At 33.2% G+C, this 23,687-nt stretch overlaps 2 protein-coding genes across 3 annotated transcripts; one reads left to right on the top strand and one right to left on the bottom strand.

The window, feature by feature from the left end:
- Positions 1 to 509: 509 nt before the first annotated feature.
- On the bottom strand, positions 510 to 14,361 carry LOC123693574 (N-acetylgalactosaminyltransferase 7). Its single transcript, XM_045638736.1, has 6 exons — positions 14,078 to 14,361; positions 12,793 to 12,952; positions 10,632 to 10,803; positions 9,395 to 10,331; positions 5,899 to 6,049; positions 510 to 2,189 (listed from the first exon to the last, which is right to left on the bottom strand). Exons 1-6 carry the CDS (start codon positions 14,271 to 14,273, stop codon positions 2,039 to 2,041), a joined length of 1,767 nt encoding a protein of 588 aa, XP_045494692.1. The 5' UTR covers positions 14,274 to 14,361; the 3' UTR covers positions 510 to 2,038.
- A 327-nt stretch (positions 14,362 to 14,688) lies between these two features.
- On the top strand, positions 14,689 to 21,984 carry LOC123693575 (trichohyalin-like). 2 transcript variants are annotated; one of them, XM_045638738.1, is made up of 8 exons: positions 14,689 to 14,706; positions 14,947 to 15,101; positions 15,404 to 15,667; positions 16,415 to 16,507; positions 16,889 to 17,271; positions 17,699 to 17,878; positions 18,927 to 19,089; positions 21,831 to 21,984. In XM_045638738.1, exons 2-8 carry the CDS (start codon positions 15,045 to 15,047, stop codon positions 21,921 to 21,923), a joined length of 1,233 nt encoding a protein of 410 aa, XP_045494694.1. In that variant the 5' UTR covers positions 14,689 to 14,706; positions 14,947 to 15,044; the 3' UTR covers positions 21,924 to 21,984. The 2 variants fall into 2 exon arrangements, with proteins under 2 accessions (XP_045494694.1, XP_045494693.1); XM_045638737.1 differs by lacking the exon at positions 14,689 to 14,706 and adding an exon at positions 14,740 to 14,863.
- Positions 21,985 to 23,687: the final 1,703 nt, after the last annotated feature.

The following is a 23,687-nucleotide window of genomic DNA, read 5'->3' as shown; positions in this document are numbered from 1 at the left end:
AACTACGTATATAAAGCATTCTCTAACAAATATTTATTTATACATCAATTATTTGCGTCTATTTTATTTTTCTAGATGGGCAAAATATCGTATTCAAAAGCAAGTTCTATTTCTCTAGTGATAAATAAAAGAAAAAAAATACATTCTACATTTTGATATAAACAAAATGCATTTAGGTTTATTAAATGTTATACATATATAATTCATTTTAATAAATAAACAACAACATTAAAAGGTTGTGAGAACCAAATAAAGACCACAAATAATCTCAACTTGTTAAAATATTAAAAAGAGATTCCCTAAATCTATCTGAAAGGAATGTTTAAGTAGGTAAGTACAAACCAATAATTATTATTGTTTAAAAGCAATTTTATATATAACTAGCTTTCCACCCGCCGCTTCGCCCGTGCAGTCAAAGAAAAACCCGCATAGTTCCCGTGGGATTTCCGGAATAAAACCTAGCCTATTTCTCGGGTATCAAAATATCTCTATACCAAATTTCATGCAAATTGGTTCAGTAGTTCACGCCTTAAGTAACAGACAGTTAATAGGTACATAGATAATTGATAATTTTATTACAGTAGACAGACAGAGTTACTTTCCCATTTATAATAATAAACGTTAAAGTCGAAATACAGTATGTAATTAATTCATATCGGTTATATACCTTATTCAATAATATCATGACCTTCACAAACAGTGGTAGTCTTTATAATAGTAATCCATACTTAATATTATAAATGCGAAAGTAACTCTACTTTTTATCCCGGAAATCCCACGGGAACGGGAACTATGCGGGTTTTTCTTTGACAGCGCGGGCGGAAAACTAGTAATGTAATATGTAAAAAGTGAAGATAGGTAACCAACACAACATTCGATCTTCAAAATCGGCAAACTAACGCACACACGATTAGACGTCAAAGTAAGATGGCATGCTACGACTGTCGTGAGCGAAAAAAAAGAGTATGTGTACTTATGTACACGCGTTAGAAGTTACACTTCTTTGGCGTATGGAAAAAAAATACTAGAATATACAACTTGAACATAGTTATCAATTTTCATACCACCTAGAACTAACTTCATGCTGTTAAATTTAGGTGTCGGTGTGCGCGCGCATTGTAAAAATTCACTCTCATAATTTTCTCCATCGCGCCAAAAGAAGTATAACTTCAAAAGTCGACCTAAGTTAAATTTGGCTAATTAGCCACATTTCATGCCATTCATGGTCTAATAACATATCTACATTTTTTTATTTATAATATCATTGAAAGCAGTTAAAAATATATATGAATTAAACAGCAGGAATATAATAGGAAAATAATCTCATAAAATGCATATAGGTACACTATGTACTGTAATATTATAAGAATTATATTAACTTAAAAATAGCGAATAATAATTAAATGACCATACAATAAATGGGTCCGATCAATAACCGTTTCGGAATCCTATAAAATTTCTTTCAGTTTATTCCTACAATACTTCATAAATTTTCATTAAAATAAGGCTTTTTTTATAATAAATAGAATATGCTATTCCGCATATTTTTGTAGTTACTTAATATTTATTGCCGGTTTCCTTTCTATATACAAGTACAATACCATTCAAAATATTCTTAAGTTTTAACATTTTGTTTAAATTTATTGGGATTTCAATTTCATAAAATTATTTGCCTATAAAGGGGAATTTCATGCACGCAATAACAATTTTATCATAGACAATTAATTTTGTGTTATTTTTAGTTATATTTTCATTGCCCAGTTTGCTTCCATTTCTCGCATTTTTATAACATTAAAGCTATCGAGTATGAAATATTAAAGTATTATTGCTGTGGCGTGAATATATGGAAATTCTAGAATCTAGACGGTGTCTCAACATCGTCATTGACAGATAATATAAAAAGTCAATTTTTAAACTGGCGTCTGGCGATAGCTTTTTAATTCTTCAATCACAATCTCTTCAATCTATGGTCTTACTTTTTTTGTAAACATTATTTTCAATTTAAAAATTTAAACTATTTTCCCGCGTCGCGTCAGTCTCACCAATTAGGTTTTTTATGCGTGATTGTCCATTGCTGGTACGTGTTGTTGGGGTCACAGGGCGCCAAGCCTAGAGTTCGCGAATGCGGTTGTAATGTCAAACAGTGACTGTGCAGTCTGTGGATTATGTGTTTATGCTCGTCGTCGTACCTGGTGGAAAAAAATTCTTTAAATATTTTAAGGATAGATAAAATATCAAAAATTTGTTTCTATCTTCTTTATTGATGTTGAAGACAACATTAATAAAGACGATTTCAACTGAAGAAACTCACAAATTTAGACCGGTGATACAGGCTATGTTTAGATTTTATATTGGTTCAGCGTGCGCCGAGTGGCAGTCGGGAGTGGCATATTCATTTAAAAAATAAATTGTGGTTAAAAATAAACTCTACATTTTTAATTTAGAGGAGAAGAAACTTTTCTCTAATCATACAAACAAGCTTTAAACTTTATATTAAGTATTTTAACCAATTCCATTCATTCCTTTTTATAAGATCAAATAAAAAACGTAAACTATTTTACGTATGTTTATTTATAAAATGTTTGTCAAGCAAATACAACAGTTAATATAATTCATAACTTGAGAATTATTACTAATTAAACCCAATTAATCGAGTGCTACAATATTTACACACATGTTCTGAGGCAATTGCGTAAGTTCATTGTTCGTGTCCCTTCGTCCAGCATACTCACCATGGAATCCTGATATTTCATGAATGTCAAAAAACTGTTCTGAAATAGTGCTAAATAGTGCCCAAAGGAAAAAAATAGTGCTCTTGTACTTGCGAAGTTATAGCCATAGTTCGATGAGTATGCTGGACGAAGGTTTCGCCCAGCATACTCACCTCCGTCCGGAGAATCTGTATACGCTTCAAACATAATTCATACTTCAAAAAATAGTTCCCAAATAGTGCCAAACGGTGCCCAAAAAGAAAAACAGTGCTCGAATAACTTCGGAGTTACAGGCTTCGTTCAGTGAGTATGCTGGGCGTAGGTTCTACGCCCAGCATACTCACCTCAGTGCGCGAATATCGAACGAGCTATAGGTACAATTTACGTCTCAAAAAATTGTGCTTGAAATAGTGCCCAATATCAGTCCAATTTTTGCTTGACTTTTGACCTAGAAAACCATTAAATTTGATTGTAAACTTCTACATACATTACATTGAGTACAGTCGAATACAATATTATTAACTTTCTTTCTAACAATTTTTGTCTTGTGTAAATTATTAATTGTCTATGTAAGGGAGTATTTACTTTAGAATCGCAATATTATTAATTACACATTATTTTAATAATACTTTATAATAATATGATTAAGCCTTCGCGCGTCGCATGGGACCCCGGTAGCTAGGAACAATGATTTTATATATTTTGTCTAGATCACGGCGCTTGAAGGATTAAGATATGAAATGAAGTAAATCATGCATGAAAAATAAAGTTGCTGTTATTAATGCTTACATTACAACTGACAAAATTATTCAAAATAATCATTTTCCGGATCAAGGACGGTACCACAACGTTTACGGAATTGACCTGTATTCCTCATGTGATAAAGTTCAATATAGTGTGGCAGTAATGGATGCACGTACGGTCAATAGGTATGGGGCTTACGACGCGCGGCGCCCGCGACGCAAATGAATATGTTTATGTTTAAATACTAGATGGCGCTGCCCTAACATCTTACGATTATTAGACAAGACTGATCTGTATTTTGAAGGTGATAAGGGTCCATTTTGTGTCACAAAGCAATCGAAACGAACAAGCGCTTCTCAGTTTCTTTGTTTGTTTACTTCATCGCACATCATTATAATAACGCCGGCTTTTGAGTTTGACTACATAGTGGGTTGCAAAACCAAACAATGTGTTGGTGATGTCATTATTTACCTATATAAAATTGTGTATCTAGTACGTAATCAATATAGGAGCTGCACCCAAATCAGTAAGTATATTTCAATTTATAATAGTGGCATTTAACTAAATTGATTTTACACTCATTCATTAATTGCACTGTAAAACTAGGTAGCAAGCGAGTTGTTTTTTACAAAAACACGTTCATTTTTTCGTTGAATATGACACTGTACACTTAAAATTAAGGACCTGTTTGTTCTCCGCTTATGGACAAACATGGATTTTGGTTTGCGATAGCATTAACTTGGCACCTGGTTCCTAAGATCATGTATTTACTTTTACTTGGGTTTAAAACAAGGCAGTTAGTTTTTGACCATGATACAATATTACTTAGATCTTCTTGAAACTTTGTCAAGGCAACATCCATCTCACTCACTTTAAAAGAAATGTATAATTGTAATTGTGTGTAGTATTGTAATAAATCTTTTAAATACATCTGTCTTTGTTATTTTAATGCATTTTCAAAATCGATTGGCATTTCTTTGTAAACCATTGAATATATCTTAATATAGAGAGAAGAGACGGCTGTTCAGACAAACACACAATGCAATGAAGTAATAGACTTCATTTACGCTTAAAGTTTCATTCATTTATTATTATTTATAAAATATATAATAATGCATTTAATCGAAAGTTTTTGCCATGTGAGAAAATACCATAATTATTTCCAATAACATGAAGTCTACAATTAGAAAGTTTAATATTTTTGTCCAAAAACATGTGTCGACGACTGTACCCCATTTTACGTTAGTATGTAGAAGTTTACATTAAAATTTAATGGTTTTCTAAGTCAAAAGTCAATCAAAAATTGGACTGATATTGGGCACTATTTCAAGCACAATTTTTTGAGACGTAAATTATACCTATAGCTCGTTCGATATTCGCGCACTGAGGTGAGTATGCTGGGCGTAGAACCTACGCCCAGCATACTCACTGAACGAAGCCTATAACTCCGAAGTTATTCGAGCACTGTTTTTTCTTTTTGGGCACCGTTTGGCACTATTTGGGAACTATTTTTTGAAGTATGAATTATGTTTGAAGCGTATACAGATTCTCCGGACGGAGGTGAGTATGCTGGGCGAAACCTTCGTCCAGCATACTCATCGAACTATGGCTATAACTTCGCAAGTGCAAGAGCACTATTTTTTTCCTTTGGGCACTATTTAGCACTATTTCAGAACAGTTTTTTGACATTCATGAAATATCAGGATTCCATGGTGAGTATGCTGGACGAAGGGACACCATTGTTCAGAGTGTAATACAATACGTTTAAATAGAAGGTTATGTACTTATAATATAGCTAATATATTTTTCACAATGTAAAATAAATTGAATTTTGTTAAAAATAGAACGTTGCACGTGTCGTAATATGTATTATAATTATTTAAAATAAACATATTATATGAAGAACGACGACGACTACGAGGAAGTTTCTTTAAAGTGAATTCTGTTATTAAGACATAATATTGAGCTCAGTGGCGTGCCATGACTGAGGCCTATGTCCAGCAGTGGACAAATATGGGCTGATAATGATGATGATGATGATTGATCTTTTACCATAAGAAATAATAAAATTACGTCAAAATCTATGATGTAAGCTTTGCGTTGACTTGATTAGGTGTGGAACGGTGTAGAGAGGGCAGTTTTGTTTTCTGCTTGTACGAAATAAGCTTTTTATATAATGGTTTCAAAAACATGCCTTCACTCTATATTGTAATCCGCAACTACGAGTATTAATTTAAAGCTAATTTAAGTGATGTTGCAACAACAATAAGCTACTAAATATAGTATTTTTTGAAAGCGCCTGAAGTAGTCATGTATTTTTTTTCAAACTTGAACATTTATTTATTCAACTAGACTTCGTTTAGAAGCGCTTTTGAATCGTCAAAATATAGAAAATAATAATTTAGAACCTGTCAATCCCTTAACCATATGTCCCCATACATACCTCCACGGCCCATCAACCGTTCCGAGCCTACATATCGCCTGTTTCACACTATCGCTATCAGCTTCCACACATCTCTCGCCTACACCGAGCTGGCCCGCTTCGTTCAAACGGAATAGTTGGTTGTTACCTGCCCCGTGGCATGTTGATGTACCTGAATATAAAAAAAAACCAATATACAGGGTTACAGGTTAAGTCGACCTATTCCTGTTAAGAGCGTATAGTAGGGGTCAAAACAAACTGATTTGATCTTATAATACCATATCCAAAAGTTAGTCGTTGAAGAGTTATTGCAATTTTAATTTTTTTCTTGAAAATGCCACTTTATCTTCGCATTTTGCGTTTAATTTTGTATTTTACTTATTTGGTCTGGGTTTTTTTGAGTTTTTATGTAAAGGTTGAGTTAAACAATAATTCTCAGCAATAAAAATCCATATCGCTGCAAACAATTCAAAGAAATGGCTTTTAATCTAAAAATAATAACATTAAAGTAATTTAGTTAACTCGTTTTAAAGAAAGATATTGAAAAAAATCTCTATGAAAATGTGTCTGCAGATGTTTGTAAAAACATGTGCATGTTCTTAGCTATGTAAAAAGGTATGATAACCTCAGGTAGCATTCGTAGATTCCAAGAAATCGGGGATAAACATGGGACAGTGGTAGTAAAGTACAACATCAGAATAAATTTTGTCATAATTTATTTTTCTTAAAAACTTTACAGTTCCTGCTCAACATGACTTCCTCTATTGCGAACACATATTCGAAACCTTTTCCGCAGACTCTTAGTCAAGAGCCAATTAACAACTGGGGTAGTCACCCCAGTTGTTAATTGGTTCCTCATCTTATTGGCTGCATCGATAATTTTTTGTCGTAAAATATCATCAGATGGAATCGGGTTCGGCTCATTGTACACCAGACTCTTCATATGCCCCCATACGTAAAAGTCCATGGGGGTTAAGTCTGGACTTCTAGCCGGCCATGGTATGGGCCCACCTCTTACGATCCATCTGTTTGGATAGTTGATGTCTAACCATTCTCTAACACTTCTTCTGTAATGTGCAGGGCAGCCATCATGTTGGAACCACATGTCTCTTAACAAAGTCAGGGGTATGTCTTCAAGTAGGTCGCTTAAATGTTGGCGCAGAAAGGTCTCATAATTTTCACCATTTAGGTTGTCCGGAAGGAAGTATGGTCAAATTAATTTATTTGAAATTATCCCCATCCACACATTAAGACTGAATCGTCTTTGTGATTTTTTTGGATTCTTCTTGTTATGATTGCCACGTGCTTTCGGAGCCCAATAGTGAGCGTTATGGTAGTTTGTGATCCAAGTTCTCGGGCAACGGTTGCCCGAGAACTTGGTCTGTCTCAGTGGAAAGTATAGTTCACAATTAACACTTCAGGATATTACCCATATTACTACATGCCCGTGCACGTGATGGAAGAAGGAGATCCTTTAAGAGGACTAGATTTTTATTAGATTCATGTTGAATGCGGATCTGAAAAACCCCTCGTTTTTCAAAAAAAAAAATATGGACAGATGAGTCCAAATTTTATCAAGACGGTATCAACGGTGAAAATTATGAGACCTTTCTGCGCCAACATTTAAGCGACCTACTTAAAGACATACCCTTGACTTTGTTAAGAGACATGTGGTTCCAACATGATGGCTGCCCTGCACATTACAGAAGAAGTGTTAGAGAATGGTTAGACATCAACTCAGAGTCTGGTGTACAATGAGCCGAACCCGATTCCATCTGTTGATATTTTATGACAAAAAATTATCGATGCAGCCAATAAGATGAGGAACCAATTAACAACTGGGGTGACTACCCCAGTTGTTAATTGGCTCTTGACTAAGAGTACTCTGCGGAAAAGGTTTAGAATATGTGGTCGCAATAGAGGAAGTCATGTTGAGCAGGAACTGTAAAGTTTTTAAGAAAAATAAATTATGACAAAATTTATTCTGATGTTGTACTTTACTACCACTGTCCCATGTTTATCCCCGATTTCTTGGAATCTACGAATGCTACCTGAGGTTATCATACCTTTTTACATAGCTAAGAACATGCACATGTTTTTAAAAACATCTGCAGACACATTTTCATAGAGATTTTTTTCAATATCTTTCTTTAAAACGAGTTAACTAAATTACTTTAATGTTATTATTTTTAGATTAAAAGCCATTTCTTTGAATTGTTTGCAGCGATATGGATTTTTATTGCTGAGAATTATTGTTTAACTCAACCTTTACATAAAAACTCAAAAAAACCCAGACCAAATAAGTAAAATAAAAAATTAAACGCTAAATGCGAAGATAAAGTGGCATTTTCAAGAAAAAAATTAAAATTGCAATAACTCTTCAACGACTAACTTTTGGATATGGTATTATAAGATCAAATCAGTTTGTTTTGACCCCTACTATACGCTCTTAACAGGAATAGGTCGACTTAACCTGTAACCCTGTATATATAAATTTATAAAGAATAGAAAAAATTCGATCACGAGGCGGGACTCGAACCCGCATCCTTCGCGCCATTCCGGGGCGGATGCTTGACCAACTCAGCCACTCATGACCCGCCAGAGAAATCGAATCGGCATGGCGCGAAGGATGCGGGTTCGAGTCCCGCCTCGTGATCGAATATTTTCTATTCTTTATAAATTTATATTTATAAAGCATTTGAATGCCATAAAACCTAAAATATAAATTCAACAAAAAAAAAACCATTATGTTTATTGAGATAAAGGCCAACCTATTACTAAAAAGTAAAATTCTTAGTACTTGTATTAGGCTTTCCATTTTTTTTGTAACATTATTTATAAGAATTAATAAAGAGATATTACATTTTGAATTGATCGGACCCAGAAACAATTTTTTTATTCATATTTTCTAAAATTTATAAGCGTAAGTTTTAGTTATTCCCCTTTGACCTCCAGTTAACATTTTCAATTAAGTATGTATTTAAAAAACCCTAAACCTTCTTTTCAATTGGAAAATAAGTACTAATTATGATTTTAAAAACCAATCAACCGACATCCGTCCATAAAAATAGTTATACACAGAAAATTGTGTTTATAAACAAAACAATTTTTTCAACAATGAGTTAAAAATCTAGTGAATTCTATGAGAATTAAACGTCGAAGTTATTTTCCAATTATATTCATGTGTTATGAATAAACACACACTTGGAGTGTGAAGTAATTTCTCACCATTTGAAATTAACAGATGCGTGACGAAAGCTATTCGTCACACGCAACCAAATATTTCTCGTGTCTACTATTTAACGGTATAGAAAAATATATTTGAGGACTTGTTAAATATTATTTATATAAAAAAATATAATAATATCGTAATGGTTATTTGACTCTTATCAAAAGAAAATTGGTAAAATTTTCTAGAACAAAATTCGATTGACTAAAAATCGTGAACCTGGCAACGGGAGTTTAAAATATATCAGCAAGACAGAATTTTACGATTTAAATTAGTTATTCAACTTACCAATATATGCTGGAGCTGCTTTGCCCATTGTATCCAGACATACACCAGTGGCTTTATTCTTCACCATACCCCAATGCACATTCTTAGGCAATTTGGGGAACTTATCGTACACATCGTACGCTACATTTTCCATAAACCACCCAAAGCTCTTACACTTCAACTTATCCCTGAGCGCGATCTGTTCACTTATGTCACCCATATCCAAGAATCTGGCCATTGGTTCCCTTGTATAGAAATATTCCTTATGCTCTTCGTCAAACCAAGTCTCGATAACTCGTTTGTAGTTAATGGTAATGAGCGATCCTTTACGGTTCTTTGCTAAGTTCCCGAAAGAGTAAGGCATGAATGCGCGATATACGTGACCAACTCTAGAACACGGAACCCATTCAATGCTACCACCACATTGCCATATTTTGAAGCTTAACTCGAAGTTCTCTCCTCCCCAAACTAATAGTCCAGGATCGTAAGCACCAATCTCCAAGAAATATCTTCTATTGATTGCAAATAGCCCTCCAGCGTGAGTTGGACTCTTATATGGTTCCGATTTGTGTTTGTGCTCATTAGCTTCTCTATCGGGTACTTCGTTTTCTTTATAAAGCATTCCCCACTCGAATATTCCTCTATAGTTTGTTCCGTGTTGGTACACCGGTCTGTATTCAAATGTTCTATGATCAATGCCGTCTATCACTGGGACAGTCATGATCCTATAATCCCTGAATATAGGAGCAAGGAGTGGAGGCAACCAATTAACATTGACCTCACAATGTGCGTCAAGGAATACGATGACGTCACCAGTAGCTTCTTGTGCACCCCTAGATCTTGTTCTAATAAGTCCCTCCCTTTGAGTATTTCTTATGAGACGAACTTTACCGTTCCATCGTTTTATGTAGTTATCGAGATTTTGTTTGAGGTTGTCTTTATCGGAGAAGTCATCGACCTGTGAACGTTAATTTTTATGGTAAACTAGAATACACTGAGTTCAGAATGAATAACTGCAAACGCATATGACAAATCATACGTAAACTAAGCTTAACTGTTATTATTTTACATTAAACTGTATGAAACGCGAAAATGAAGATGCCAATAACAATATTCCTATGAAGTAGTTTTTAAATTTTGTTTATAAATTCCAATGCAAGGTTCTTATAGCCTATTCCTACATCCATAGCTTTTCACTGTTGTCTATATCGGTGGAAATAGAAGAATAAATTATACAGTTTGCAATCAATCTACTTACCAACACAATCTCGTGAAGAATATTCGGCGGTGATCGATTTATAACCGAGTGTACAGTCCGCATGAGGACTGAGAAGCCCTCATTGTGGAATACAATGATCACTGATGTGGACGGTAACTCTTCGGGATAATGCCAGTATTTGCACTCGTCTAAACGCGTGTCGGTTACGGTTCTGGGAATTTATTTAATAGATTATTATGATTATTTAATAGATTGGGCAAAACAAGAAAAAAGCAGGTCCACATGATTTTAATGTGATTTAAGTGCTTAAAGTCAGCGCTAATATACGTTAAACAAAAAGAGCGTGTGTGCCGAGCATACGTGTCAGAAGTGAAACTTCTTTGGCAAGTTTCAAAGATACCAAAATCGTCGCCTGCTCCATGACGTAACCTTGAAATTATACTCTCAACGCGCCTAAAGAAGTTTCACTGACAAAAAAAAACTACTTTTTTATTTGCCAACAAAATGTATACTGGCTATATATTATTTCCTTATCTCCATCTATGTAATATGTATCATCATATAAATTTAATCAATGGCTTAGGTTGCACATATAACAAACTAGTAGTAAATTATTTTTTGTAGATTTTTCGCAAATCACCTATAAGACGAGACCAATAACACTATATTACGAACATGAAACCGGTTTTTTCAATTCAAGAGCACTATATTTTTGTAAGTAAAGTAATAAATTGCAACAAAATAGCCTTGATACATATTTTCCATATTATTATAAAGAATACCAGTCCTGATCAGTGACCTTTTTATTACAATCAAATTGGAATCATTAAATTTTGCAATAGATCACTGTTCATATGTAGTTAGAGCTAGCGCGCAAGAGCGACTTTTGTCTCTCCCATCAACTCTATGGGCTAGTAAGAAAGTGCACGCACGTAGCGACGCAACTCCCCACGGGAGAGACAAAATAGTTGCAGGGACAAAAGTTGCCCTTGCGCGCTAGCTCTAAATCTTTTTTTACCAGGTCTTCATAATATTAAAAGTTGAAAATCAGTGTCTTTTCAATCAATCTCAATATTATTTGTTTCCTTTGCAATTGCAACCACATCATTTATATAAATTTTTCTTTTTACCAACAAGTTATATTATGTTTGTTGAATAAATGTTTATTTTTCTGTGACAATAAAAATAGGAAATATTTCAATATCAAGTTGATTGTGGAACAATGAAGTCAGTAATTGGATCAAGAATATGCTTATCAGCATTTTATGGCTATTAACAGTAGCTATTGTTTAAATCAAACACCATATTCATCAGAAATCTATACTAATATTATAAAGCTGAAGAGTTTGTTTGTTTGTTTTTTTTTTATTTGAAAAATTCTTTTGGTGTTAGATAGCCCAATTATCGAGGAAGGTTATAGGCTATATATCATCACGCTAAGACCAACAGGAGAGGAGCCACGGGGGTGAAACCGCGCGGAGCAGCTAGTATTAAAATAAAACTGGACTAGGTATGCAAATGCATTTGATACTTTAAATATCTTTCATTGAATCAAATTTATGTATGCTCTTGAACTTTTTGGCTTTTCTTTTTATTTGTTTGTGGCAGTGATGCATGCATGGATAATGTGTAGAAAAAATTAAAAAAATCATTTAAATTGCCTTAAATAGTATCTGTAGACCATTAACCTCTACAGATATTAAAAATATGAACCTAAACACCTACTATAATTGTATAATTGTACAATATGTTCTAAAATGTGAAAGCAAGTTTGCATGTTTCTCCAGAATGCTTGAAGTGATTTGATGTGTTTTAAATGCACTATATCACACAAAAACTCATAGAGATTGAGAAAACAAAACTTGATGGAGTGAAATAGTGTCCATAATGCTAATTAAACTCTATTCTAAACATATAGAGCTTAAATTTGTTTGAATGAACACTGTAGTCTATATGTATGAGAATATAATTTAAAAGAATTTCATTTTATGTTATTACTAGCTGTGCTCCGCGGTTTTATCCGCAGTGCTCCGCTCCTGTTGGTCTTAGCATGATGATATATAGCTTATAGCCTTCCTCGATTAATAGGCTATCTAACAGGGAAATAATTTTTCAAATTGGTCCAGTAGTTCCTGAGAATAGCGGGTTGAAACAAACAAACAAACTCTTCAGCTTTATAATATTAGTATAGATATGTTACCTGTTCATAGCAATATCATCAGAAGCAGCTATGTTCATGCCATATTCACTCTCCGATTCTGCTATATCATTAGCTCTGTCTTGTGCCATGTGGTATGGCTCTCCACCTTCACCTGGCCCCTTCACTTTTAACTTCACTTTTGGCTCGAAATTACCAAGTTCTGTGGAGTTATAATATTGTTAAGTACTTCTAATTTATGAATAAAAAAATTGTATGATTAATTTAAATAATTATAATATGGACTTATAACTGTAAAAAAATTTGGTTCATTATTTATAGATTATGTAATTAATTGTATATAATTGAGTAATTAAAAATAAAAATAAAATCACAATAATTGAAAATTATTAAATACTTGAAATATTTTTCAGTATTCATCATTTTTAAATTACTTTGTGGTGTTTAAATATAATTAAAACAACAGAAAAGAAATGTTTTGTATTAGATAAATAGGTATTTAAACTGTTTAACTTAGTATATGTTTTTATTATCAATGAATTTGTAAATTATTGATTATGAAGTATTTTATTTACATGATGAATTAAATACTCAATAATAAATCTATACATATAATAAATCTGTAGAAGGGTCAATTCTGTACATTGAAAATATTGAAGAAATACCAGGGGGTGTTACTGGATCGATACAAAACCCAAATATGTGATTAAAAAAGTTTTTGTCTGTCTGTCTGTCTGTTCAGGCATCACGTGAAAACTAACGGTTCGATTTCGATGAAACTTGGTATAATTATACCATATTATCTTGGGCATAAAATAGGATACTTTTTATCCCGGAAAAATACGTAGAAAAAAATAAATCTTAATTTTTCCGCGCGGACGGAGTCGCGGGCGGAAGCTAGTACTCAATAATCATCAAAAAGTTAATTAGTTTAGTTTGAAGTTATATTATCTAGTATGAAAAAATCATATCAGTTTCAAATTAACTTCAAGATTACAAACTAAGATTTAATCATTTGATATAGTCCGAACATTACTTCGTTCGTAAGTTTCTAGCGATAAAATATACAAGGTATAAATTTCTATGCTACACATTGTTAACAATATAACTTGTGTACTATAAAATTTTACGAGTATGACGGCTTTCAATCAAATAACATGTATCGACCGTTGTTTTTATGCATTTCATTTCGTCATACATGAGTAGGAAGCGGGTAATGCTAGATTGATTGCAGCAAAAACATACCTATACATACCGGGAATTTGTCTACGGTAAATAACTGTACATGGGTTCAAAATATGAGATAAAAATGTTTGTAGCGTCTCACCTGTTTTTAACGTAGGATATACATTCTTGTGGGACTTATAGTATTCAGCTCGTGAATTGGGTCCCAGTATTTCTACCGTATCACTAGCAACGTTAGCACGGGAATAATTGTGCAGAGCATAAATTAAAATTAATAAAACTGCACAAACGGCGCTCATACGGATGATCCTACCACGTCTTACATTTGTGATTCTCATTTTTTGGGATTTTTCGATCACTGCATTACCATTAAAATAAAAATATAAACAATAGAAACTACGAAGAGATGCCGTGTCGAAAGGAAAGTCAGTCGTGTCAATGACGTTTATTGTATTATTTTGACGTTTGTCAACGTTTACTTTATCGTTCTGAAAAATTTGTATTATTTGGAAACTGTTAAACAACTTATAATAATTATTTGTAATATACTAGAAATCCATATTCTTAAGTCGTTTGTAAGATAATTTTGGTATTTTAAATAATATAACTTATTCTCAATTCTCAATTGCCATAAACAATGCTACTCCAAAAATCAAATAGATCTGTATCCAATTCATTAATTTTGAGCAAAAAATAAAAATAAAATGTCAAATTAAAAAAAAATCGTTACAAAAGTTGAATTCGAATCTATTTTAAAAACAAAACAATAAGGTACCAAGAAGGTACCTATATTAGCCTTTAATAGGCAAATATTAACTACCTACCGCTGTGCAACTAAGTTCTAAGTTTCGCCGCATAAAATATACCTACTTACTTCGAAAGAAATTTACAAAAAAGCTTTTTTTTATGTAATCCAAAATGGATAAGAGTAAGTGATGTTTGTAAACATTTTTGTTTTTAATTACAGTGAATTATAGTAGTGGTTGACTACAATGCCTATTTCATTTTCAGCACCAGCATCGATCGTGGAGACCTTTATCGGGAATTGGAATGGCGCTTTTCCCAATCATCCTCTCACGGCCGCAGATTTAAAGGTTCCCCATTCTGTTATGGGCGCACTGTTTGAAGTGTTCGCCAGACTTGGAATTGACCGAGATGCTGTTCTGGTATTTATATTCATTATGTTTTCCTAGTTCTAATAGTAATATTTAATTGTGTTTTAAGAATCCACAGTCACATGTTTATTTAAGTTGTATGTTGTAGAATATATACGAAGTAAGGTGGATAAGTACCTATTGTATCTATTGAAAAGTCTGTTTTGATTTAGTGAAAGCTAAGCTTATTTCCTCTTTCTTACATGGAAAGCCTTTGATGATGTTAAAAATACAAGAGTATACGGCCATAATAATGATAATTTATAATGTTATTATTTATAGCCATTATTATAAAAATCAATTCTAATTTCCAGTCACCGCCAGACGAAGAGCACAATGAAAACACAGTCTACTACTGGGACTTAATACCCATGATAAACATGACTCGAGTGATCAACCACTTGGTGTCCATCATGCCGCAGGTAGACGCTAAGATAAGCATCTCTCACTTCCTGCAACCTACAGTAACAACATCACAATCTATATTATTGTTGTTGTTCAATTTGATGATCTTCAATGAAGAAAGGTTGAGTGATATCAAGCCACAGGAGGAAGAGCTGTTTTCTAAGTCTAAAGAGGTTGGTTGGACATTTAATTTTATATTGAATAAATTAAAGAAGTATGTATACTACTCCAAAAGTGATAATGCACATAGAAATCTTCGTCACAGTTCGTTAACTGTCATATTCCCGGAGCGTCCGAAGACGATATGTATATAGAGTGTTTAAATGCATTTTTTTCATGCATAATTTAGTAAAATTTGTTTAGTCAAATGAAATACATTTTGGAAATACGACAATTAGCGAAGATTTGCATGCGCATTATTAATTTTGGAGTACTGTAAGTTACTATATAATTTCTATTCAGTGTAAATGATAAGGCTTATTTAGGTACAGACTAGCCTACTGCTTTCAGACCTTCACCTAATATCTATACCAATATTATAAAGCTGAAGAGTTTGTTTGTTTGAATGCGCTAATCTCAGGAACTACTGGTCTGATTTGAAAAATTCTTTCGTTGTTAGATAGCCCATTTATCAAGGAAGCCGGAAGGCTATATATCATTACGCTAAGACCAACAGAAGCGGAACCACACGGATGAAACCGCGAAGGGCAGCTAGTTATAAATTATGTATACTGGATAACTTAAAATTAAATCTATAATTATATTTTAGTATTTATTATTACCGGTACTATTTCTGTTTTTATCTTACTATTTACTTATCCAGTAACCTTAGTTTTTGGTTTCAATTGGTTTCTTCATGAATGTGTTCTCACAAATGATTATTCTAATCCTTCAATTTAAATAGTTTAATTCATTTTCAGGTAAACAAGTTGGAGCAAAGGAAAAATAAATTACTAGAACTGCTCAATGTACAAGCTGAGGAGAAGGGCAAAAGGGCTGAGAGAATAGAAGAGGTAATATCACTACATAGTATAAAACAAAGTCGCTTTCTCTGTCCCTATGTCCCTTTGTATGCTAAAATCTTTAAAACTACGCAACAGATATTGATGCGGTTTTTTTAATAGATAGAGTGATTCAAGAGGAAGATTTTAGTATATAATTTTTAGGTTTTAGACAAAGCCGCGGGCGGTAAGCTAGTTATTGTATATTTTTATGTTTAATATTGTAGCACAATAATATAATGCACTATGTATGAGTGCCATATTAATTGAATAATTGTTAACAATATTCATAACACTAAAAATAACATGGTTTTATTACTTGTATTAATTTCATAAACTCAAATGTAATTTTGGCTAGAGATTCAAGTTTGTAGTAAATTCCCTAAATTTCAGTTCCATGAACAAATAAAACTGTTTGAAGAAGAGTCGAAACAAGAAAATGAAGCGCTCAAGGTTGAGAAGTCAGAATTAGACGTAGTATTGAAAGAGAATCATCAATTAGAACTCATAATAGACCAAAAGAAAACACAAAAGGAAGCGTTGACAGATGAAATTGAGAAGAAAAAGGCTTTAATAGTATATGACGCTGATGATATCAAAGCTCAGGCGGCTAAAGCAGCTCAAGATGTACAAGATGCGGATGAAAAGTTAAACGCACTTATGGCCACTTTGGCGTTAAAAGAGAATAATTTGAAGAACTTGCAGGCGATCAAGCCTAACTTTGATGTGGCTAACCATTACTTGAATGAGATTATGAAGATTGTGGATAGCTTGAAGTGAGTTATTAAGATTATTTATTATCATATGATAGTTAGAAATAAAAAAAAGTATAAACAAATAAACTTAAAACTATTGTATAGTGACACTAATAATAAAAAAAAATGTGTGCATGTACTAGTGTACACACGTAAGAAGTGAAACTTCTTTATAACCTTATTTTTCAAAAAATAATTTACTATATGCAACTTTACAAAAATACGTCGAATCACGAGTGGTATAAGAAAAAGACGGCGCGTAACGGAAAATTGTCACGCGTAACGAAAAAATGTTACACTAAATTTTATTCCAACCCCGATAAAGAAGTTTCACTTCAAAAATAAAACGATGTACGAAATATTACGATTTTATTGATTTTTTGTATTAAAATGACAACATATTTTTCACTACATAATAGTTAATATTTGTCAATAATTTTATTTGCAGAGACTATGAAAACGGTGATCTTGATTCAGACAGTGTTGAGGGTGAACTTAATGTACTAAACACAGAGATTAGCGAACTAGAATCTCAATATGCAGAATTAAAGGTAGCGAGAGAAGAAGCATCGAAAAAACACCAGGAAAATCAAGCCAAGAGGCAACGAGAAAAGGCGTTGGCTGAAAGGTAAATAATCATACTACAAGTATAGTGATATTGATATTTTGTTACAATATTTATATTTGTTTGGAAGATTTTTATAAAATAGTTTAATTTAACAGAAAATTCTTAAATAAATATAAAATGCAATTTTTATCTTATACTCTAATTTTGTCTACATGGTTAAAATTGAGATGAATAATTAGTGTAGAATAATTATGTTTCTTTGAAATTACTCCAACTTGATTAATTGTTTTTGAAGTTAAACTTCTATAGGCGCGTTGTGAGTAAAATTTTAAGGTCGTGTCACAGAATACTTATTAGTAGCTAAACGCTACAGAACGGATACTCTCCGCCTCCCGCCAAAATTAAACACTTACCTCACCCCGCACGATCATGCTATAAATGGCCCGCATTTTTCTGCAAAGACGATACGCAACGAAGATTGACAACATTATGGTACGGGAGCTACCAACGTTTTAAAAAAAGTCATTTTAGTATAGTTGGGTTTTTGATATGCTGTTTCTCTTGCTATTTCGGTTAGAGTCCGGGCTGTCTGGCTGGCGGTAGTGGTTGCGTTTATTAGTGCGCATCTTATCTGCACAGGAAGATATACTTAACTTTAGTCATTTTTTAACGCGTAATTTTTGATCTTTTGCCTTTAGATAGATCCATCAGACATAATTTTTTTATTGCAAGACGTTTTATTCGTTGTTAAATGGGTGCCATACGCAATTTTTTATTTAAAATAATTAAAATGTCATCGAAATAAGTGAAATTACATCAACATGAGTCCGCTTACAAGTCTACGAAGTAACTGTCAAAACGATAATTTTGTATGGAGTGTCCGGGGAGTGGTCGCGTCATGGCAATACCGTCACGTCATGGAGTATGGCGACAATTTTGATATTTTTGAAGCTTGTCAGAAAATTTTCACTTCTGACACGTGTGCTTGGCATACACGCTCTTTTTTATATAAATGAATTTAAATATTATTTGTTACAGAAACAAAATTAAGCACTTGATTGATTATTGAACACCCAACAAACTTATTTTAAATATTATTATTTTACAGAAACATAAATGAAGCAGAGAAAAGAGATAAGAAATGCCAGGAGCAGTTAAAGAAATCAACTCAAGCAATAAACAGTATTAAGGAAAGGACTCGTAAATATGACGAAGAAAAAAATAGCTGCCTGGAACAGCTTAGTGATATTAAGGACGACTTTCAGAATAAGGTAATGTAATATTTTTATCTTTTATTGTGAATCTTTTTGACAAAGCTAGAATGATATTATCTATATTACATATAATAAATCTGTAGAAGGGTCAATTCTGTACATTGAAAATATTGAAAAAATAAATTGTGTTACTGGATCGATACAAAACCCAAATATGTGATTTAAAAAATTTTTGTCTGTCTGTCTGTCTGTCTGTATGTGAAGGCATCACGTGAAAACTAACGGTTCGATTTCGATGAAACTTGGTATAATTATACCTTATTATCCTGGGCGTAAAATAGGATACTTTTTATCCTGGAAAAATACGTAGAAAAAAATTAATCTTAATTTTTCAGTTTTATCCATAGACGTTGTTCTGTAGAACCGCGAACACAATATGTTGCGTATTATTATAGGCCTAGCCGTATTTGGGCCCAATAGATATTTATAAGATGTCATTGTCAGAGTTACTCAAAATGGAGAAATAAACCATCCACGCGAAGACCGACATACGCGCGGACGGAGTCGCGGGCGGAAGCTAGTTAATGATAAATATATAATACTAGCTTTTCGCCCGCGTTTTCAAAGGAAAACCCGCATACTTCCCGTGGGATTTCCGGGATAAAACCTATCCTATGTGTTAATCCAAGTTACCCTCTATATGTGTGCTAAATTTCATTATAATCGGTTCAGTAGTTTATGCGTGAAAACCATACATCATACAAACCTTTCCTCTTTATAATATTATATTATATCCTAATATTCCTAGTAGTAGTAGTTACTAATATCGCGGCGGTATCTAGTCGTAGCGCGCGCGCGGAGACCAATCCTTAGGCGCTGCCCTGAGCAAGCATTTCATTCCACTCACACACACACGCCGCGCCACAGCTGCAGCCCGACGCCAATCGCCATACGCGAATCATTACGAACGGGCCTCGGCCGGTAGTGTCGGTACACAGGCGTTCACGCACACATGCGTACGTTTTTGGTTTGGGAATAAGAATTTGCGATTTACACGAAATCTATTGATTGGACTAAAAAAATAACACAGTATTATATTAGTATGTTGCTTGTAGAATTATTTGCCGAAAAAACAGAATGATTGCATGTAGTTTAGTATGGTTTTTAAGCATCAAAAGATTTTTTTAGAGGTACCTTTGAGATTTTTTTCTATAGAGTAAAATAAGTTGTATTGTGTTTTCAACACACTATCCAACTAGTTTATCTCCTGAAGAATATCATATTATATTTATCTGAGATTTTTTACTGCAGTTAATCATATACTAGCATTATAATTTAGCAGCAAATTCGCGTTTTGCTCTACTAGTCACCTTAATCTAAGAGAACTTGCTTTTGAATACGATATTTTGCCCATCTAGAAAAATACAATAGACGCAAATTGATGTATAAATTAGTTGATAAATATTTATTATAATGAAGGAATTGAATGCTTTATATATTACTAGGTTTTCGCCCGCGGCTTCGCCCGCGTAGTCAAAGAAAAACCCGCATAGTTCCCGTTCCCGTGGGATTTCCGGGATTGCGTCATTTTCCCGGGATAAAAGGTAGCCTATGTCCTTTCTAGGGTATCAAAATATCTCCATACCAAATTTCATGAAAATTGGTTCAGTAGTTCAGGCGTGATTGAGTAACAGATAGACAGACAAGAGTTACTTTCGCATTTATAATATTAGTATGGATTATATATTATATTATTTATTATATATATGTCGTGGCCATATCGTAGATTTGCTCATTTCATGAAATGGCCAACATAGTTTGATCAGATCGTTAAATCGTCAACGTTTCACGGTTTGGTCATCGACATTTGGCCAGATCGTATAAAATATCTTAGAGAGTCCATAAAACATTAAAAAATTCAGAAGATTTTAAGAACTTGTTTATTGTCATTTAAGTTAGTGCCGCGGTAGCGCCGGCGAATACCAGAAGCGAATGGTTTTTTCAATAGAAAACAGTTAGGTTATCTAGCTTTATCGAGCGTATCTTTAAACTCTCCCATACATTTAGTATGAGATATGAATAACCCATGTACATTTAATATGAAAGATTTTAGCTTTCTCTTTCTTTTTTTGGTTTTCTGCTATAATTGGTTCGCAAATTTGAAGGGAAGTTCATTTAGAAACTTTAAATAGAGCTCCTCATTGTATTGCACAATGAGGACGTCATTTCGAAAATCTACTATGAGTAGGTACAAAATGTATGGGAAATCAAATGTATGGGAGCGTTTAATGTAACATTTTTTGATATTTCTTGTTTTAGTTTTTAAAATTTATTATGGCCATTTTATTCATTAGGTTAAGTACTTTCGATATCAGTTTAAAGTTTTTTGATATCTGCAATAGTTACGGAATAATCGCCTGTGCACACTTAACGATTACACCCTATATAGTATAGATGTAGTTCCTAATATTGGTACCTAGTGTACTAGTGTATGTTTTAAATGTTTTATAGAATTGAACCCAAGTTCTCTCGATGATAATAATCAGTAAAACTGTCAATATAATTAATAAAAAGGACATCAACTTTCCTACCACAAATATTATAGTTTTAACACTCAGTGTGAAGGTTCTGTCTAATATTTTTCTTTTTTTTTCTCACTAACATGGACCTTCTATTAAACAATATGCTATGAATTGAAAACTTTGCTTACATCGTTACAAAAGAAAATGTAATATTTTAGGCTGCTTTGAAAAAAATGTTTTTTTTTTAAATCTTGATTTATTTATCTTTAATTTCAGGTCAAACATGCTCAAGACTCGCTCTTGATGGTTTTATCAAATGCAGAGAAGGAAATAGCCCAGAAATGTTTAAAACTTAACAAAAATAATTAAATGCTATTTTTTATTGTATAACTTGTATTTTAAGATTTATAAATAAAGTAATTAAGGATCATTTTCTGTGTTTTCTTTTTTCATAACTGTGCAAAAAAAGTATAACGTATTAGTGTAAGTAAATGGGTAATTTTAGCATAACATATAAATGAGTAGGTAAACTATTTAGGATGCTGGATGTATGAGATTTGCTAGGAATTGTAGAGTTGATGTTAAGAGTTAAATAGGAGTCCAGTTGGACGTTTTAAATTGTAAAAACAATAGTAAGCTAAAAAGTTGCGATGTAGTTATTTTAAGTTTTACCTCTGACAATGTAGCACATATTTTGTAGAGCGATCCTACGATAAGTAGGTTTAGATGACTTAGAGCTTAGAGACAAGACTTAGGTTGTCAATATTATAGTTTATAGAAGTCTAAGTATAGAGCAAGAGCCCGCTTCAGCCAGGCGCACAATATGTCATAAAACCAGAAAGTTTGTCTGCGCACGTCACCAACACAGGTAAGAACGATGAGTGACTATGTAGTTTGGGTAGTGGTTACTTTGACAGGTAACAGGTAACAAAGGTGTAAAAAAAGCACCTCAAATACATTAAAGCATAGAGCTCGGTTTTTTATATTTTCTTTAGAATACATCATTTTAAATATTATATATATAATATTATATATATACTTAGTATGGTTTTAAACCCCTGCCGGACACCCCCAAACTCAAATAATAATTGTACTTACACTTATGTAGTATAAAAGCTGAATTTGAGATATGTTACTTGGGGGACTATCAAAAGAATTTACCCCAGTAGCCGGACAGTTTTCACGGTTTTTACATATTGCAAGAGGCCTTGAAAGTCTGCGGTAAGTGCGAGCGCGAGGCAATATATATTTAGGCAGGTTTACACTACCCAAACTACATAGTCGCTCATCGTTCTTACCTGTGTTGGTGACTTGGTGACGTGCGCAGACAAACTTTCTGGTTTTATGAAATATTGTGCGCCTGGCCACAGTATTACAATATGGCCTGGCTGAAGCGGGCTCTTGGGCTAGTAGGTAGGTATAGGTATTTCGTAATTCCGAAGTAGAGAACACCTAATATGGCTGCTCTATACAACAAATAGATCCCTCGTTTATCAATGGTACATATAGAATACCACAGTAAAATACGGAATTTACTAATAATAATCTCTTGCGAGTATAACTAGGTAATTTCTCGATCTAGAATACGCATGGAATATGAGTAACGATGTAGGATGTGATGTCATGACTCGTAATATGTCTGGAGTCGGGACTTCACTTGATATCAGTTATTGAACGCATGCCGTGCATAAATAACGAGGCTTGCCAAATTCATTTTCATGATTTGTAGTCTATTATTGTATGCTGCATGCTGCATGCATATTTTGCAATAACAAATTGATTAAAATATCACATTAAATTCTTATATTTATTTAAATAAATATGCAATGTACTTAGGTTATGTTCATGTAACTTTCTTGCATTTTTAACCGACTTCAAAAAAAAAGGAGGAGGTTATCAATTCGGCCGGTATGTTTTTTTTTTATGTATGTAAACCGATTACTCCGAGGTTTCTGAACCGATTTACGTGATTCTTTTTTTGTTCGATGCGGGATGGTGTCGAATTGGTCCCATAAAAGTTTTATTCGGATAGGCCCAGTAGTTTTTTATTTTATGAGCATTTTTGTCTGTAGGTATTTGTGAATTTTGCAAGTGCAAGTTTGAAGTCGGTTGTTTTTAACGCAGTTATTACTT

The sequence above is a fragment of the Colias croceus genome, chromosome 8 (genome assembly GCF_905220415.1).
Source record: "Colias croceus chromosome 8, ilColCroc2.1".
In the NCBI taxonomy this organism is placed as follows: Eukaryota; Metazoa; Arthropoda; class Insecta; order Lepidoptera; family Pieridae; genus Colias; species Colias croceus.
The sequence above is the reverse complement of the archived record's forward strand: the minus strand, read 5'-3'. Positions and strand labels throughout refer to the sequence as shown.

Coding starts and splice junctions, on each gene's coding strand:
- LOC123693574 (XM_045638736.1), bottom strand. CDS start 14,273: ATGAGAATCACAAATGTAAGACGTGGTAGGATCATCCGTATGAGCGCC. Junction 10,804..12,792: donor GATGATATTGCTATGAACAG/GTAACATATCTA, acceptor ATAAATTCCCAG/AACCGTAACCGACACGCGTT. Junction 10,332..10,631: donor TTCTTCACGAGATTGTGTTG/GTAAGTAGATTG, acceptor TAACGTTCACAG/GTCGATGACTTCTCCGATAA.
- LOC123693575 (XM_045638737.1), top strand. Junction 15,668..16,414: donor TGTTTTCTAAGTCTAAAGAG/GTTGGTTGGACA, acceptor ATTCATTTTCAG/GTAAACAAGTTGGAGCAAAG. Junction 16,508..16,888: donor GGGCTGAGAGAATAGAAGAG/GTAATATCACTA, acceptor CCTAAATTTCAG/TTCCATGAACAAATAAAACT.